The 19426-nt window shown below is 44.6% G+C and overlaps 1 protein-coding gene across 2 annotated transcripts in view; it reads right to left on the reverse strand.

The window, feature by feature from the left end:
- Positions 1 to 19426, reverse strand: part of LOC124589660 (zinc finger protein ZPR1-like) — a 68089-nt gene that overhangs the window by 24187 nt on the left and 24476 nt on the right. For both annotated transcript variants that reach the window (XM_047131573.1, XM_047131574.1), the window contains 2 exons: positions 5909 to 6161; positions 648 to 805 (listed from right to left, as the gene is read on the reverse strand). In XM_047131573.1, the coding sequence (XP_046987529.1) occupies positions 648 to 805; positions 5909 to 6161 (411 nt within the window). The remainder of the gene's footprint in view (positions 1 to 647; positions 806 to 5908; positions 6162 to 19426) is intronic.

Genomic DNA, 19426 nt, shown 5'->3' on the forward strand with positions numbered 1-19426 from the left:
CAACTGTCTATGTATCACACACACAGGGATCGTGAAGATAAGATTAGAATAACTACTACACACACACACACACACACACACACACACACACACACACACACAGAGGCATTCAAACAATCATTCTTCCCGCAGTCCATATGTGAATGGAACAGGAAAAAATCCTAATAACTGGTACAATGGGACGTACTCTCTGCCGTGCACCTCACAGTGGTTTACAGAGTACAGATGTACATTCAGATGTAGAAATAAATCCTACCCCTAACCCCCCCCCCCCATCCCCCCCCCCACCACCACCACCACCACCACCACCACCACCACCACAGGCACACGCGCCACGCTCTCACACACACACACACACACACACACACACACACACACATTGTGTGTGTCTGTCGACGACTTGACACTTCTGTTATTCGGTGAGTGGTCTCCTTTACTCTTAAATAATATACATTTTTATTGGTGATTAGCTTTTCTAAATTTTTCTTCATCTTTAGAAAAGCATGTCACATTACACATCAAAACAACTAATTTATAGTGACATGGCTAAAGTTTTGAATTCTGTTCAAATAATGACAAGTCACTAAAGCATAAAAATTTTATAGTAATCAATAACGATTATGTGAGAACTACAAAAACATACCAACCATAGAAAAAGGCATTTTCATCTCCTTTAAATCTTTCAACTTTGATATGAACTGCTCTATTTTTTCTGCAGCTTCTGGATTTTCTTCACGCCTCTGTGGTTGATCTTGTTTTAACCCATTTATACTTCTGTCAATTATACCTTCGACAGTTGTTATTTCTGAAATTTTTACATATCAATATTAGTCAGAGCCATTTAAAGACTTTAACAATAATAAAGTGTGTCCCAAATGCAAGGATTCATTTTCATGAAGTTATTTGTATAATCGATTCTTCTTTCACAGGTCTTTAACAGTCTCTCCATAGAAGAAAGGATAGCCATTGTTTCCTGGAAACTTGGTGGCAAAACATTTGATGTCAGCTTTCTTGTCAATGAATTCTGATAAAAAGGAGGTGTGCTTCATGAGGAATGTCCTGGACAACCATCAACACACAAAAATGTAGTCTGGAGCACTGACAAGGCCACTGAGAAGAGCCCACACACTTCCGTTCATTGGCTGGGGAGCGAGCTGGTCATTCTACAAGCCACTGTCTGGTGTACTCTTTCTTTTTTTGCTACAGCAGACAGCGTGTCACATCTAGCTAATGTGTCACCCAGAGGAGGAGATTATTCCACTCGTATGGAAATGTATGCTGACCTTTTGGAGGATGTGGAAAATGAAAACCTGTTAAATAAGCTCCTCTGCTCAGACGAGCCATATTCACATACATGGTTTTGTCAACCAACACAACTGCCAGATGTAGGCTGACAACAATCTTCATGAGGTGCAAGAAAGAGAGGGAAACACCTCAAAACTGAACGTATGGCTAGGGATGAGTAAGGCTAAGATTTATGGTCTATTCTATCTATGCTGAGCAAATGATAAGAGGAACCAGGTAGCTCGACATGCTTGAACTTTTCCTGGAACCACAATTTAAGACTGATGGAATTCTAAATTTTGTCGTGTACCTGCAAGCCAAGTCTCCTCCCATTTTTTCTCATTGTTTGATGTTACCTTGCCCATATGATCGTTGGATGCTGGATCACTAGAGTTTCACTGGAAAAGTGGGCTCCAAAGTCACCTTACCTTACCCACTTATAAGACTTCTTCATCTGGGTTACACAGAGTTCAACATGTGCACAGTTAGAATCAGTATCCTCCATCAGTCGTGTGACTGGATTGTGGAAGCAGTTAACAGCATCACACGTGATCAATTACAGAATGTGTTTGGGCTGCGACAGAAAGACAGTCACTCTGTATTGACATGTCGGCTGGCCACATTGAACTTAAATTATTTCTTATACCTCATAAGTGTCCTTGCTGTATAGATCTATGTTTTTATATTAATCACGTTTCATGAAAATTAATCGTTACTTCAGTTACCCTGTATACGCGCCATGTTTAGATATGGCTAGAATCTAGGGAAATGAAGCACAGAGGCCACCACACACCTCAAGATCATGGCATGACAAGTGAGAATGAATTGTAAAACTATCACATACTGATATTTGTTGCTGAAGTATACATTTCTTTATTCATTGTTTAGTCTGGCAAATGTTTATACAAAGCTAAGGCAAGTACATATGATATAAAATTAGATATTAGTGGGAGAGAGAAGTTCACCAGCATTTATATGGTGTTTGCAGAGATAGTTAACAAGTAAATCTCTCTCTCTCTCTCTCTCTCTCTCTCTCTCTCTCTCTCTCTCTCTCTCAAATGTCAAAAAATCCAAATTATTGAAAATTAATAACTTAAATAAATAAAATTAGTTTGTCTACACATGGAGACTTCACTTGCTTATTACATACTGTTTTCAGTTTTACCTGTATCTAAAAACAAAGATGATGTAACTTACCAAACAAAAGCACTGGCATGTTGATAGACGCACAAACAAACACAAACATACACACAAAATTCAAGCTTTCGCAACCAACGGTTGCTTCATCAGGAAAGAGGGAAGGAGAGGGAAAGACGAAAGGATGTGGGTTTTAAGGAAGAGGATAAGGAGTCATTCCAATCCCGGGAGCCGAAAGACTTACCTTAGGGGGAAAAAAGGATAGGTATACACTCGCGCACACACACAGAATTATCCATCTGCACATACACAAACATAGACACAAGCAGACATTTGTAAAGGCAGACATTTGTAAAAGCTTGAATTTTGTGTGCGTGTTTGTGTTTGTTTGTGTGTCTATCAACATGCCAGCACTTTCGTTTGGTAAGTTACATCATCTATATATTATAAAACATTATAAAACATACTTGTGTCCATTACTCAGTATTAAGATATATCATTCAGTTAACACCTGAAAGAATCATCTTGTAGTACTACTTTGTCACATTCTGTTCACATCTCATTTGTTATCATAGTTTAAGACTTTATGGGTTTATTAATTTTTTTTCAAACATGTTTGTAATTACCGATCTCTGTTCATCTCTAATTTTCACAGTAATTAGCCAACAGAGTGGGTACTTCTTTTCATCACGTTGTTTCTCTCTTTGTTTTGGAGTTCCTGATGTCTTCTTAACTTTATCCATCCAGATATTATCTGCACGACAGCTGTAAAGTACTTTAAGACTCAGCCAGTTCCGCAACATTTTTGAGCACGCTAAGTGTTGCCATCGAAATTTTAACCCTCCTATAAAAATCCCTTCGACAACCTTCTGTCCTACCAGCTACCTCGTCGGGTCACCCCTTCTCCCACCAATTCACCTCACATGTCGCCTGCTGTGATCGACAAACACAACTGGTGATCTCCTCGGACACTAAGCTCGCCCATTTGGAGACGTCACACAGTCTGCCAGAACTGCACCAATATTTGTGCTCGCAATGTCACAGTGCATATAGCTGAAGATGATAATGCTTAGAAAAGTCTAGAGCAGGGCTGATGATGCTTTCTGAGTCTAAGCATCAATACATTATAATTTGCATGTATAAATTAAAGTTCACTATATAAATTGCAAGTATTTTACATCATGAATTTTCACTTCATTTTAAAATGACCTTTTTAAAGGAAAATTTAGATGAGGAAACTGACAAACTAAGAGACAGGATACCTGCCCAATTAATGAAACGTGTAGTAATGGTGACACGCTACCCAGCCTTCGAAGGGGAGGAGAGACGAATAGGTTGGAAAAGGTTAAAAAGTAGAACAGACCATTTAGACAGCAAGGTGAGAGGGACCCAGCTGTCGGGAGATGAGGGCAATCAATGGTGAGAGGGGAGGTGTCAAAGAAAGCACGCCAGAGCTTCAGTCCAGTGATAGTAAGGACAGAGGGACAAGTAAAGAAAGGTTTGGGGCAACGGAGACAAAGAGCGCAATTACGAATTAGCATAGAAAGAAGAGTCACAATCAATGAAATAGTGGCCACCCACGGTTGCCACAGTGACAAATACTGTCTAAAAGGTATGTCTGTTAAGTATCCCACAGAGATCACTACAAAACCGTGCACTGCAAATGGGGAAGGTAGCATTGACCCACACAGTATGAAACTGTCTCCACACAGTGAATTTGGCCTCAGAGCACCTGTTACGAATGATGGCACAAAAGCTCCCTTCCTCCCCGCTGGCACTGCAGTGTGCCGCTTGGGTCATCGGCAAATAAAATTTTATGTTTCGCACAGCCATTGTCACAAATACTATCTATAGATCAAAGGCACTGTATAGACCAAACTTTCGTCTAGTTTAGAGTGCCAACTTCATTTGAAAAGTATTGCATATACCCGTTACGTTCAATTATTTGCTCTATATATTCTCATCCCCCATGCCCACAAGCAAAGGCAAAGAAACTTAACACAATGCGTGCCTGAACAATACAGATAGCTGCTTTGTAGGTACAGCTACAACAGAGGGGTTGTAGCAACCTTTTCAGCAGTTGCAGGCATAACAGTCCAGACGATGGACCAAATCTGGCTTCATAACTTTATCCACATTACTTTTCCCATGGACAAACAGCTCAACTGTACAGCTCAATGAGCAAGGCATGCTCTAGGGTAAAAAAATTCCAGGGTAAAACAGTTCACTATTCAAATCTCTGGCGAGGAACTACACAGAAGGATGTATTCATCATAAAAAAAAACAAAATAGGTTAGAGTGTGGAATATTAGATCCCTTAATCAAGTAGGCAGGGTGGAGAAATTTAAAAAGTGAAATAGATAGAGGATTAGCGAATTGAAGAGGCAGGAAGAAAAGGGCTTCCCCTCTCAAACTCTCTTGGAAAAGCTTTCTCTGTCCCCCTGTCCCCATACTCCTATTCTGGGGTGAGGAGGGAGAACATATGGGAGAGGGTGAGGAATGGAGAGGGGGGGAGGGGGGGTACATGTTCAACTTCCTTTTTGTAACCTATCCACTGCAAAACACTTCCATAACAGGTTGAAATTTTAATCCGAGAGCTATATGTCAATAGCTAGCAATAAACCACTGCATTGTCAACACACAGTGGAAAAAAAGGAATGCTCGACAAGTAACATGGCTAGGTACAAGTAAAAACCAAGCTAAAATCAAGGTAGAAAAATGCAGCAATAATAGTGCCACTAGGAGACAATGAAATATAATTATGAAAAAAAATCATATTTTCTATTTTACAAGTAACTGGATAGATAAAAAAAATCTACTCACCAAGTGGTGGCAGGAGAACACACAAATAAAAGGTATTACAGGTTGCTAGCTCTTGGAGCCAGTGGCTCCTTCTTCTGGCACAAGGGGTGAATGGAAAGCAAGACGGTTGAAAGAAAAGGACCAGTGAGGTTTAGGAAAAGGTGTGGAGGTCAGACAGTAAGTCTCCTCGGACTTAGGGTTCTGGGCGACTTTTCCAATCTCTACCCCTTTTTCTAAACCTCACCAGCCCTTTTCCTTCAATGCTCTTCCTTCTCCTAAAACCATTCTGCCAGAGGAAGGAGCCACTGGCTCCAGAAGCTAGCAAACTGTTATACATTTTATTGGTATGTTCTCTTGCCACTGCTCGGTGAGCAGATTTTTTATCTATCCAATTACTAATATCTTCAAAAATTGATTATTTTTATTGTTATTTTATATTTTATGTATGAAAAGGGAACAATACATGTAAAACAGAAAAAAGTCAAGAGAAATCTACAGGTTATCAAGTGGTAGTCAAAACTGGGTGAAACATTTATTTATTTAAACTCCTATGCATATTTTTATGAGTATTGAGATATGTAAACAAATTTATTAGCAGTAATGAAAACAATGACTTCAAATAGAGCTTAATACACAATAGCCAACAACTTTAGATGTAGACAAATGAGAAAAAAATAATACTAACCTCCTTTCTGTGACTGAGCTGGAATTTCAAATTCGACTTCCGGAATTTCTACCGAAGTATAATCCGACTTCACAACTTGCCGATTTAAATCTCTCTGAGTACTGATTTTCAACACAATTTTTACACCAGTTTCTGCAACTTTACCACCCGACTGAATTTCATTGTTCTGGAATCCACACTTTTCACAATCAAAGGACATTAACACGACATCCTTATAAAATGGAATTTTTGTAAGCAATAACCTTGTAATGCCCTGAAAAATTAAAAGAAAAATGTTTCAAATATTAATGGGAAAGATGCTTCTGTGGCAATGCTCAAACAAAAACCTCCAACTCTTAGCAATACTTCACACACGGAATCCATGTGATCTCATATTGCCTCAGCTTTAACTTCTTCTGGACCCACAAAAATCTCACACGCTGTTATACACAATCCAGATCACTCTGGCACATTGCTATCATTAACACGTACATCCGACACCTACAGTAAACAATATATGGTCGACGAATCTATGTGCCGTGTTACCCTGTTTCTCACTTTATTTTTGTCCTTTGATAAATGCTGTGCAATGAGTAGGATTATAGATTATGTTCAGTAGGTAACGTCATGTAGAGCAATGTAATATTTTGTGTCTGCTACTTTTTTAGACTTGGTGGAACAAGCTCAATTTCTTCCAACAAAGTGTGTAGCCTTAGTGTGATCTGTTTATATCCCCTTCAATTGCCCACGTAGTTAGTAGCACACCCAGCATTTAGTTGTTTTTATTTGGGAGTATATGATTCAATGGAAAATACAGTTAGCATCATTTACAGTCTCAGCAAAGCTGTCAAGTTGTTGGCACGAGGAACTGTGGCCCAGTGATTGAAATCCAGAAACGAATGGAATGTCCCACAATGTAGGGGGGGGGGGGGGGGGGGGCAAACAGTCTCCACAGATGTATGAAGTGTATTCTGCAAACTTGTTTGGTAGAATAAACAGAGATTTTTAGATCAAACAAAAACATATGATTACAGGTAGTCGATCAGAACAAAACTGGAACCTACAAGTAAGACATGCTCAAATGTCAACATTGGCAGCAGAGTGCCTGTGTAAGGCAGTCACCCATCTGCATGTATCATATAAAAGAGTGAAGTACTACCGCAAAACACTTTATTAACCATCTGTCGGGCGCAGTGTTTTTCACAACGAGATGGGGCACGGTGTATCAAATTGATCGTATTGCTTATTCATGTAAGTATTTATTAAATTTCATTAACAAAACACACAGTAAATTAAAAATATCTTTAAAGAAAGACAAAGAAAACATAAGAGCACAACAGGAATAGAAATGTTATTCATTCAGATTTCTTTTCGTCAGTGTTGGATTGTGGTATAACAAATGATAACATTGCCTTTTTTTCACTTACTTCTTTATTACATTTCACTAATTAAACTTAGTATAAATATCAAATATCTTTACAGAACGGCAAAGATGGCATTATAGCACAACAACAATGGTAACATTACTTATTCAGTTGTATCATCATCACTTTTCGACTGTGGACTATGAAGAATTTTACCAGTCAAACAAAAAGGTTCAATGTCCATCAAGCAGATTGGCTTTTGGCACGTTTTGCAACAAATTTTCTCAATCTTTTCTTTACTGTTCAGGTATTACACCTTTTCCTCTTGCTTGCACTTGTTTTTTCTTGTTTTTCTACTTTCGTCTTCTGGTTCATCTTCACACGTTGGCCTAAAATGTTGTAGCCTCAGTTAAAGATCCCTGTGAACTCCTGTGTCATCCAAACTTCTTCTAAGTGAGGTAGAACTAATGGACGAGTTGTTTCAGGAATCGTTTTCTTCTGACACAATTCTCATTGATGCCACAATAGATTACTTGTGATTGATTCCACTCATATTGATCACTGAAAAAAATATAACCACGGGCCAACGGCACACGTTTCTTGCAACACTGTACAAAGAGGTCAACTTATCCGTAGTGTGAACTCCACCTTTGGTGCTATTATAAGATGCTACAATTGACGGCTTTAGTTGATCTCCAGTGTCAGCATCTACTGAATTATCGTCACACGAACTTGATGCTAGGATCACACACTTCCCCTTTCTAGGAACATAGGAAATGAGCCAAAGTGAACTGTTGCACCCCTTCCTTTACTGGTAGCAAACTCCGGAGGATTCTCGCACTTCTTTTTCTTCATAGTTACAACAAGAGAAAGATTTTTCCTTCGTGACTCTTCTACCAAGCCAATACTAGTACACCAGTTGTCTGCAGTCACATTTCGACCTGACTGATAAATAGGTTCACACAGTCACAGAACAACATCGGAAGATTTACTGCTTAAGTGATATAATCCTTCTGGTTGCAACCCAGCATATATTTCCAAATTATACAGGTAAAATACTTGGGAATCCACAAGAGCATATATCTTAATCCCATATTTGTTTGGTTTGCTAGGTATATGTGGGTGAAAACTGCACCTTCCACAGAATCCTTCCAGTTTCTCATTTACTGTAACATTTTCTCTGAGGGTATAGGATTTTTGGCAGTTCTGCACAAATATAGAAAATGTTTCCCGAATCGCTGTTATCTTGTCTAATCGTCTCCTTTCATCGCGAGTTGCACAATTGTCAAATCTAAGACACCGCATAGTGAATTTGAAACGTTTTATGTTCATTACGAAGCAAAATTTCTCATTGCCACCCCCATCGGTTCCCCACAGCTCCTCTAAGCTTTGTCTCTCACTTTTGTTTACTCCAGCTGAAAATAAGAGACGGATGAAGGCTTTCAATTCAATAATGTCTATTTGTTTTACGTCTCTCTCATGCTGCAATGAAGCTTTGACACTCTCAGTATACTGATTTGTACACAAAACTATGTGCCGCACCTATAGGTCCAGGTAACTTCCGAATAATATTGAGAGCCCTGAATCGTACTCTCTGTGATGGTGGAACTTTAATCCATTTTTTCTCTTTGTGCCTTCGAAAATACTAATGGCCGTTTTCCTCAAGTACTTCCTCATCATCTTCACTGTCGTCTTCCTCTGTTTCTGTTTCTTCAGGTCGGACTTCAACTGTCTTCAACATCTGTGTCCACTTCGTCTTCAAAATCCTCTCGAAATTCATTATTATACTCTTCGAATAGCATCTTTTGGATTTCTGCAACATGATTTGGGTCAAGAAGGTTATATGTCTTGCTGTAGCCTGCCATCATGAAGTATATCCCACCTAAAGTCATAAAATTCCTATAAAAAACGCAATCAGGCGCAGTGTATCTATTTGATACTTGACATTCAGACGACTGTAAAAGACAACTAAATGCTCCAAAAAGAATTTAAGTGCATTTTACGTTCTAAATTAGCTTTCCACTACTTACTAAGTTATGTCGATAATCAAAGAAATTACCTGTTGAAATGTAACAGGAAAGGGTGCGGTGCATCAACTGAGCAATCGGCAAATACCTCGACAACACAGCAGTTGCTTTGATACTGAAGCATACGACAATGGAAAGTGTTCAGAGAAGGGAAGCTAGTAGTGAAAAGGCACCAGTGCTGCCAATTGCCGACAAATAATTTACAGCAAATATCGATATGTATCAATTTGAACAGCTGCGCCTGACAGAAGGTTAAAATAACTTTATAAATCTCGTGAAATTTTTGAGAACCTCACAACATAATCATCATAGTGTCTAAGACAGTAAGAAAGTAAAGAGGTCATAAACCCAAAGAACAGTTTGAAAATCACATTTCTTTGCCAGGCACTGTCCAACTGGATGTGGTCCACCGTGGCCTTACTCTGATGTTAAACACGACTTACCCAGCCAGGTACAGGGAGACCTACAACTTAATGTGGTACCTGAAGTACGACACAGCTCAGCTCTTTTCGCATTAACATTGCCACAGGTGAAAAAACTACAAAGTGATGAATAAAAATCCTAGAAAGAAAGAGATGGAGCTTGAGGCCTCTCAATCTGTAACCTGGCACTCTACCACTGAACCGCAACATACAGTTATTTATGAACAGTACTTTCAAAATAGATAATAATATTTTAGTTAAAACAGAGCTAATGAATTTTTCTTACATTAAATACATTGTTTATTAACTGATTTTCATTCCATCTTGCATAATCCGTGTTCATCACCACGTTAGCTTCACCGTCTCCTCCTCATAGGGAGAGGTGTGCCATACATTGGCCCAAGGCCGACAACACGTGCTTAACACTGCAGGTCTGCCTACCCTCAGCACACAGACATCTCACAATCCTGTATACAAACACTCTGTTAATACTCCACTTGTAACATGCACCACCAGGGGACATCAGCCACACTTCTGAGCAGCACGTGCATCATCAGAAAACTGGCAGTGTTGCTACTGAAGGCACAAGTGCTATCCACATGCCATGTGGTCGTGTACGTAATTCTGCCTGCTGGATACTTAAGGCAAAGTGTGTTCACCAGCAGGAGGGTGAGGGTGGAGCATTTAACTGCTGATGCAGTTCCAGGCCAGGTGACAGCTACACCTCATAGCCCATCAATCAGAACCCACCCACACCAACCATGACGTCCTGCCCTACACTGCAGCATCTCCACACTCCTTCAAGTTATTCCACACACGGATGGTGCTCTACAAGGCACTCGGCTTCCCTCAAAATTGGTACCAGGTTAGTCAACTTTGTTTCTATTATTCTCACGAGATCACAAATGATCTTTCACGTGTTATTAGAACCAACTTATTTGTAAACTTGTGCCGTGAATAAAGTGCTCTTTACTTCAACCTAGGAATCATCATTTACTACCGCATGTATTACCAAGAAAAGAACATAACACATCAAGGAACATGTCACTACACAACCAGAACTGTTTTAAATAAATTAAATCTGTATCTATGAAAAGAGATTACCAATTGCACAAAAGGATGAACGACATTTTACTACAAGGACATGCTGAAAAGTAATGCCCCCAAATTTTTTATTCTGTTCCCAATACTGGTTGAGGTGTTACATGTCATGCATATCACTCAGTTGACTTTCCTGCTTAGCTAAGCAATCTGCAATCCTCTGCACTCACAGGGCTCCAAATTGTAGCGTGCAACATAACTATGTCAGTGCATTAGAAACTGAAACCACAAATTAGAAGAGTTTGTTCACGCACGGAGAATCCTCTCCTTCAACACGACGATGCCGGACCGCACATCATAGCTGTGACATCTGCAACGATCTGACATCTCAGGTTCACTGTCATCAATCGTGCTCTGTAGAGTCCGAACTTGACTCCATTAGATTTTCATCTGTTTCTAAAACTTAAAAAACACCTTCAAGGGCTTCACTTTCATAATGATGAAGCAGGGTGAGCAGAGATGAGTTTGTGACTCTGTCAACAAATTCAAACATTCTACAGTAATGGTGTCCCATTGAGAGAAATGCATTTGTCGCCAGGATGACTATGTTGAGAAATAAAGATGTGGACATTAAGAATAAAGGTGTAGGATGTTAATGCAGTTTGTTTTATTTAAAAAACTTCGAGAATCTTCACATAAAAAAAGCAGAGGCATTACTTTTCAGCACACCCTTGAATAAGAGGCCCACAATTACTGTCTGGTTTTCACAGATGAAGACTCCCATATGAAAACCGCCAGAACCTCAACACCAACACGTGTTCCCCCCATTTGCCTCACCTAGTCCTCCTCCTCCTCCTCCTCCTCCTCCTCAGCTCAACAAGCCACCTTCCTCACCCTCAGTTCGGTTCATGAAAATATCACAAATGGGAGACGGGTTTGGGATTCTTGGTGGCTAGGAAGGATACTGCTAGATGGCTCACAAGCAATTTGCCAGATGACAGTCAAGCGAGTGCTCTTGGCTGTACAAAGGACTTGTTGGTAAGTGACGACTGCAATAAAGACGTAATTATGGGTGAGGTTACGTTGAAAGAAATTTCGAGTCTGCAACTAGTCGTCATTTAATAGAGTCCACGAGAGTTTGACTGGACACCTTACAGTCACCTTCGGGTAAGCCCTCAACGGCTACAGAATTCGCTGTCCTACGATTTATTAGTGAGGTTGGTTGGTTGGTTTGGGAGATTAAAGGGACCAGACAGCTACGGTCATCGGACCCTTGTTCCAAAAAAACTAAAACCACCCAGAGAATAAAAAACAAACAACAGGAAACACGGCAGACGACACAGGACAAGAAAGACTCAGACAGATCAGACGAAGCAAATTAAAATCACACAGAGTGTAGAGGTGGTTGGCCGACCATAGAGATAAAAAAGGAAAAGCCAACCACCGAGAACACATTAAAAACTCAGTTTAAAATCGGAGGCCAAAAGCCAGAATCAGCACTAAAAAACAGAAACACTCAGATTAAATGATAAAAACCCCCTGCCCGAATAAAACGCAAAACTAAGCCAGCCATAACAGGGTCATCAGTTAAAAGGGCAGGGAGTGTATCAGGCAGTGCTAACGTCTGCCTGAGCACAGCTAAAAGGCGACACTCCAACAAAATGTGGACCACAGATAAAACGGAGCCGCAGCGACACAGAGGTGGTTCCTCACGGTGCAATAAGTGGCCGGGCGTCAGTCGAGTGTGCCCAATGCGCAGCCAACAGAGGACAACAGACTCCTGGCGGGAGACCCGCATGGACGACCGCCACACAGTCGTCGTCACCTTGATAGGGCAAAGTTTGTTTGGCATGGGCAGGCTGCGCCATTCAGTGTCCCATAGGTCGAAATTTTTGCGGCATAAGAGTGCCCGCAAATCAGTCACCGGGAGGCCAATCTCCAGAGATGTTGCACTGGTGGCCTCTTTTGCTTGGCGTTCAACATTTTCATTGCCGAGTATCCCAACATGGCTTGGGGTCCACACAAAGACCACAGAGCAGCCGCAATGGGCAAGAGTATGCAGGGACTCCTGGATAGCCATCACCAGACGAGAACGAGGGAAACACTGGTCGAGAGCTCGTAAACCGCTCAGGGAATCGCTACAGACCACGAAGGACTCACCTGAGCAGGAGCGGATATACTCTAGGGTACGAAAGATGGCGACCAGCTCAGCAGTGTAAACTGCGGCAGCCAGCCAGCAATGAACATTGTTCGGAATGGTCCCCTAGAATTAGCGCATAACCGACACGACCAGCAACCATCGAGCCGTCAGTGTAAACACTCCCAGAGCCCTGATACGTTGCGAGGATGGAAAGAAAGCGGCGGTGGAAGGCCTCCGGAGGGACTGAGTCCTTCGGGCCCTGTGCCAATTCCAGCTGAAGGCGAGGGCAAGGCACACACTACGGGGGTGTACGCAGACGTGCCCGGAAAGGAGGCGGAAGATGTAAAGCCCCAAGCCCGGAGAGAAGCTCTCGGACGCGGACCGCGATCGTACATCCAGCCCTGGGCCGACGTTCTGGAAGATGGACGTTGCGACTGTGGGAATAGTAGACGATAGTTAGGATGCCCGAGCAAGCTGAAAACATGGGCAGCATAAGCGGCCAGCAAACGTTGGCACTGTAACCACAGTGGAGGGACACCCGCCTCCACAAGTATCCTGTCCACCAGTTGCAAGGCGTTATCCCGCTGTGGAGGATTGGGTCCAGGACCCGCAACGCAGATGGGGATGCTGAGCCATAAGCCAGGCTCCCATAATCCAGACGCGACTGGATAACGCCTGGTAGAGCCGTAACAGGGTAGATCGGTCGGCGCCCCAGTGGGCGTGGCTCAAGCATCGCAGAGCATTTAGATGCCGCCAACACATCTGTTTAAGCTGCCGAATATGAGGCAGCCAAGTCAACCTAGCATCAAAAACCACCCCCAAAAACCGATGTGACTCCACCACTGCAAGGAGTTCACCGTCAAGATAAAGCCACGGCTCCGGGTGTACAGTGCGTCGCCGGCAGAAATGCAGAACGCAGGTCTTGGCTGCCGAAAACTGGAACCCATGAGCTACAGCCCAAGACTACGCCTTACAGATAGTGCCCTGTAGCTGACATTCAGCAGCTGCAATGCCAATAGAGCTGTAGTAAAGGCAGAAGTCGTCAGCATACAAGGACGCTGAGACAGACGTTCCCACTGCCGCAGCAGCCTGTTAATGGCTATTAAAAACAGGCAGACACTTAAAACAGATCCCTGTGGCACACCGTTCTCCAGAACTCTGGAGGAACTATGGGAGGTTGCGACTTGCATGCGGAAGGTACGATGCAACAGAAAATTTCGAATAAAGATTAGCAGAGGGCCCCGATGACCCCATCCATGAAGCGTAGAAAGGATACGATGACGCCATGTCGTATCGTACGCCTTCCGCATGTCGAAAAAGACAGCGACCAGGTGCTGACGGCGGGCAAAGGCAGTACGGATGGCCGACTCCAGGCTCACCAGATTGTCGGCGGAGGAGCGGCCTTTACGGAACCCACCCTGAGACGGAGCCAGAAGGCCCCGAGACTCCAGTACCCAATTCAAGCGCCAGCTCACCATCCATTCAAACAACTTGCAAAGAACGTTGGTGAGGCTAACGGGACGGTAGCTGTCCACCTCCAAAGGGTTCTTGCCAGGTTTCAGAATGGGGATAACAATACTTTCCCGCCATCGCGACGGAAACTCACCCTCGACCCATAGACGGTTGTAAAGGTCGAGGAGCCATCGCTGGCAGTCCAGTGGAAGGCATTTCAGCATCTGACAGTGGATGCGATCGGGCCCAGGAGCGGTATAAGGGCAAGTGGCTAGGGTACTGCGAAATTCCCATTCACTGAATGGAACATTATACGATTCTGGATGGTGGGTGCGAAACGATAGGCTCCGACCTTCCATCCGCTCTTTAATGGAGCAGAAGGCCAGGGGGTAATTCGTCAAAGTGGAACTAAGAGCAAAATGCTCTGCCAAGCGGTTTGCAATGACGTCAGAGTCTGGACAAACTGCTCCATTCAGTGAGAGCGCTGGGACGCTGACAGGAGTTCGATAGCAATAGAGGCGTCGAATCTTGGCCCAGATGGAGAGACATGGATGCCAATGGTGGAAACATACCGCTCCCAGCACTCCTGCTTGCGTTGGCGGGTAAGGCAGCGGGCCTGCGCACGCAGCCGTTTGAAGGCGATGAGGTGTTCTATGGAGGGATGTCGCTTGTGACGCTGGAGTGCCCGCCAGCGATCTTTAATCGCTTCAGCGATCTCAGGCGACTACCAAGGCACAGTCCTCCGCCAAGGGGACCCAGAAGAATGGGGAATAGCAGATTCTGTGGCAGTAACAATGCTGATGGTGACTGAGTGAACCATCGCATCAATGTCGTCATTAAAGAGAGGCTCAATAGCGGCAATGGAGGAGAACAAGTCCCAGTCAGCCTTATTCATAGCCCATCTGCAGGGGCGCCCAGAAGAGTGACGCCGTGGCAGTGACAGAAACATCGGAAAGTGATCACTACCACACAGGTCGTCATGCACACTCCATCAGACAGAAGGTAAGAGGCTAGGGCTGCAGATCGAAAGGTCAATGGCGGAGTATGTGCCATGTGCCACACTGAAGTGTGTGAAGGCACCATCATTTAAAAGCGAAAGATCAAGTTGCGCCAATAAATGCTCAACGGTGGCGCCTCGACCTGTTGCCACTGACCCACCCCACAGAGGGTTATGGGCGTTGAAGTCGCCCAGTAACAAGAAAGGAGGCGGCAATTGGGCTATCAGCACAGCCAGGACATGCTGCGAGACATCACCATCCGGTGGAAGGTAAAGACTGCAGACTGTAACAGCCTGTGGCATCCACACCCGAACAGCGGCAGCCTCTAAAGGGGTCTGTAGAGGGACAGACTCGCTGCGAAGAGAGTTAAGGACATAGACACAGACGCCACCAGACACCCTTTCATAAGCAGCCCGGTTCTTATAACAACCCCGATAGCTATGGAGGGCGGGGGTTTGCATCGCTGGAAACCAAGTTTCCTTAAGAGCAATGCAGAAGACAGGGGGAAGGCTAATAAGTTGTCGGAGCACAGCTAGATGGTGGAAGAAACTGCTGCAGTTCCACTGGAGGATGATATTGTCCATGGCTGAGAAAGGCGTGCCGGGACTGGGAAGCCAGATTACACCACAGAGTCACCTGCTGCCTCTGATTGAGCAACTGTGCTAGTGCTATCCATGGTGTCTGAGGGACCGGCGAGATCGAGGTCCCCAGCAGACGCCAGAATCTCCACCTCGTCCTCAGACGCAGAGCTGGAAGGTTGCGGTGGGGTGGTTCCCACCGCGAGTTCCTTGGGCTTAGAGCTGCTCTTCTTGGGTTTCTCACGCTGCTCCTTGGATTTCACTGGCTGGGAAGGCTTCACCAATGCAGTCTCTGGGACGGAGGAGGATTGCGAAGCCCTACGACCAGCTGATTGTGGGCACTTACGCCACTGTCGGTCGTCAGCCTTCCCGCTGGTGGAAACCTGGGAAGCGAGGGACCCAAGGGACCCTTTGCGAGCGTGAGAAGCCGAAGAAGTTGTACTACTCATCGATCCGGCCAGAATTCGAGAAACTGATGGGGCTAGCACAGGTGTTGTAGCAGTGGCATAGGAAGATGTCATTCTCACAGGATGGAGTAGGTCGTATTTCCTTTTGGCCTCAGTATAGGTCAGTCGGTCCAGGGTCTTATATTCGATGATTTTGCGTTCTTTCTGGTAGATTCTGCAGTCTGGCGAGCAAAGTGAATGGTGCTCCCCGCAGTTGACACAGATGGGAGGCGGGGCACATGGAGTATTGGGATGTGATGGTCGTCTGCAGTCTCGGCATGTGGCACTGAAAGTGCAGCGGGAAGACACATGGCCGAACTTCCAGCACTTAAAGCACTGCATTGGGGGAGGGATATAGGGCTTTACATCACATCGGTAGACCATCACCTTGACCTTTTCCGGTAATGTATCACCCTCGAAGGCCAATATGAAGGCACCGGTAGCAATCTGAATTTCCTTCGGACCCCGATGAACGCACCAGACGAAATGTACACCTCGGCGCTCTAAATTGGCGCGCAGCTCGTCACCAGACTGCAAAAGAAGGTCCTTATGGTAAATAACTCCCTGGGCCATATTTTAACTCTTATGGGGTGTGATGGTAACGGCAACATCCCCCAACTTGTCACAAGCAAGTAACCGTCGTGACTGGGCAGAGGATGCCGTTTGTATCAGGACTGACCCAGAGCGCATTTCGGACAAGCCCTCCACCTCCCCAACTTGTCCTCTCAATGCTCGATGAAGAACTGAGGCTTTGTGGAGAGAAAAGACCCCCCATCAGCTCTCGTACAAACTAAGAATCGGGGCGAATAACTGCTACTGCCATCCTGAGACTTAGGTTCCTCCTACGGTGTGGCCAGGGAGGGGAATGTTTTCGGATCGTACTTCTGAGCGTTAAATTGAGCCTGAGAACGCTTAGAGACTGCTGGCGGCTGGCCATCAGCGAGAGATGATGTATCACGCTTCATTGCGGGTCATCCACCAAGATGCCACCTACTCCGACCAAGGGCCCTACCCACGGGCGCCACCCAGCCACAGCAAGAGCCACCTGGCAGGATGGCCATTGCCGGGAGTCCCGATACCCCAGGAGGATAGGCATCTACTCCTTGGCATACGTGGGGAGTTAACGGCGCAGGCATCAGTAGAGCGATCCCTATGTTGTCAGGGGGCTACAACCAACAGGGTACATGGCGGCCCCACCACAACGGACTGGCTACCGTGCTGGATGTTAGGTAACATGTGGTCCACGGTCGCTGTCAGTGCAGAAAGAGGCACCGCACAGTGCAAGGTGTAATCCGCACGCAGGACCATAGTCATGCCCAAGAGATGGAGAGTGGGCAGGATTGCAATTCAGCGACAAATAAGCTGGCGAAAGGTCTGATCGCAAGATCGACACAATGCACCAAGTAAGGCGCCTTCCCCAATCGGCTCGCTCTTCGGAAAAATTTTGAGAGATGGAGGTCAAACCCAACAGGGGATCATCACATAAGGCCGAAAGTTTTGAGACTCCTTTTAGTCGCCTCTTACGACAGGCAGGAATACCGCGGGCCTATTCTTACCCCCGAACCTGCAGGAGGGGGGGGGGGGGGGGGTTATTAGTGAGCTGTGTGTATTTTGCACAAGGGGTAAAATCTTAGTGACAGAGGCCTGCCCTCGCTCGTGGAATTAAGGAACTCAGCTGCATCAGGGTAGTCACTCACCGTGGTCATTGGAATACTCTGTCATCCTCATTTGGAACAAATTGTGGAAACAATAGTGTTCCACTCATTATCCAACTGGTACCCACTATCACAATTAGTCAGATTTGCTACCGTGCAAATTTCCGTGCATTCATTAGTACAGGGCTATTACCAATGATTGAAGCGATTTCACAGCTCTACAGTAACTTTATTATTTGAGATTTTCACAATGCTTTGCACACACATACAAAAACTCAAAACGTTTTTTTAGGCATTCACAAAGGTTCGATATGTGCCCCTTTAGTGATTCGGCAGACATCAAGCCGATAATCAAGTTCCTCCCACACTGGGCGCAGCATGTCCCCATCAATGAGTTCGAAAGCATCGTTGATGCGAGCTCGCAGTTCTGGCACGATTCTTGGTAGAAGATGTTTAAACACTGAATCTTTCACATAACCCCACAGAAAGAAATCGCATGGGGTTAAATCGGGAGAGCGTGGAGGCCATGACATGAATTGCTGATCATGATCTCCACCACGACCGATCCATCGGTTTTCCAATCTCCTGTTTAAGAAAAGCCATGATGGAATTGCGGTGGAGAACCATCCTGTTGAAAGATGAAGTCGGCGCTGTCGGTCTCCAGTTGTGGCATGACCCAATTTTCCAGCATGTCCAGATACACGTGTCCTGCAACGTTTTTTTCGCAGAAGAAAAAGGGGCCGTAAAATTTAAACCGTGAGATTGTACAAAACACGTTAACTTTTGGTGAATTGCGAATTTGCTGCACGAATGCGTGAGGATTCTCTACCGCCCAGATTCGCACATTGTGTCTGTTCACTTCACCATTAAGAAAAAATGTTGCTTGATCACTGAAAACAAGTTTCGCACTGAACGCATCCTCTTCCATCAGCTGTTGCAACCGCGCCGAAAATTCAAAGCGTTTGACTTTGTCATCGGGAGTCAGGGCTTGTAGCAATTGTAAACGGTAAGGCTTCTGCTTTAGCCTTTTCTGTAAGATTTTCCAAACCATCGGCTGTGGTTCGTTTAGCTCCCTGCTTGCTTTATTCGTCGACTTCCGCGGGCTACGCGTGAAACTTGCCCGCACGCGTTCAACCGTTTCTTCGCTCACTGCAGGCCGACCTGTTGATTTCCCCTTACAGAGGCATCCAGAAGCTTTAAACTGCGCATACCATCGCCGAATGGAGTTAGCAGTTGGTGGATCTTTGTTGAACTTTGTCCTGAAGTGTCGTTGAACTGTTATGACTGACTGATGTGAGTGCAATTCAAGCACGACATACGCTTTCTCGGCTCCTGTCGCCATATTGTCTCACTGCGCTCTCGAGCGCTCTGGCGGCAGAAACCTGAAGTGCGGCTTCAGCCGAACAAAACTTTATG

Source organism: Schistocerca americana, unplaced genomic scaffold, assembly GCF_021461395.2.
Source record: "Schistocerca americana isolate TAMUIC-IGC-003095 unplaced genomic scaffold, iqSchAmer2.1 HiC_scaffold_72, whole genome shotgun sequence".
Lineage (NCBI taxonomy): Eukaryota > Metazoa > Arthropoda > Insecta > Orthoptera > Acrididae > Schistocerca > Schistocerca americana.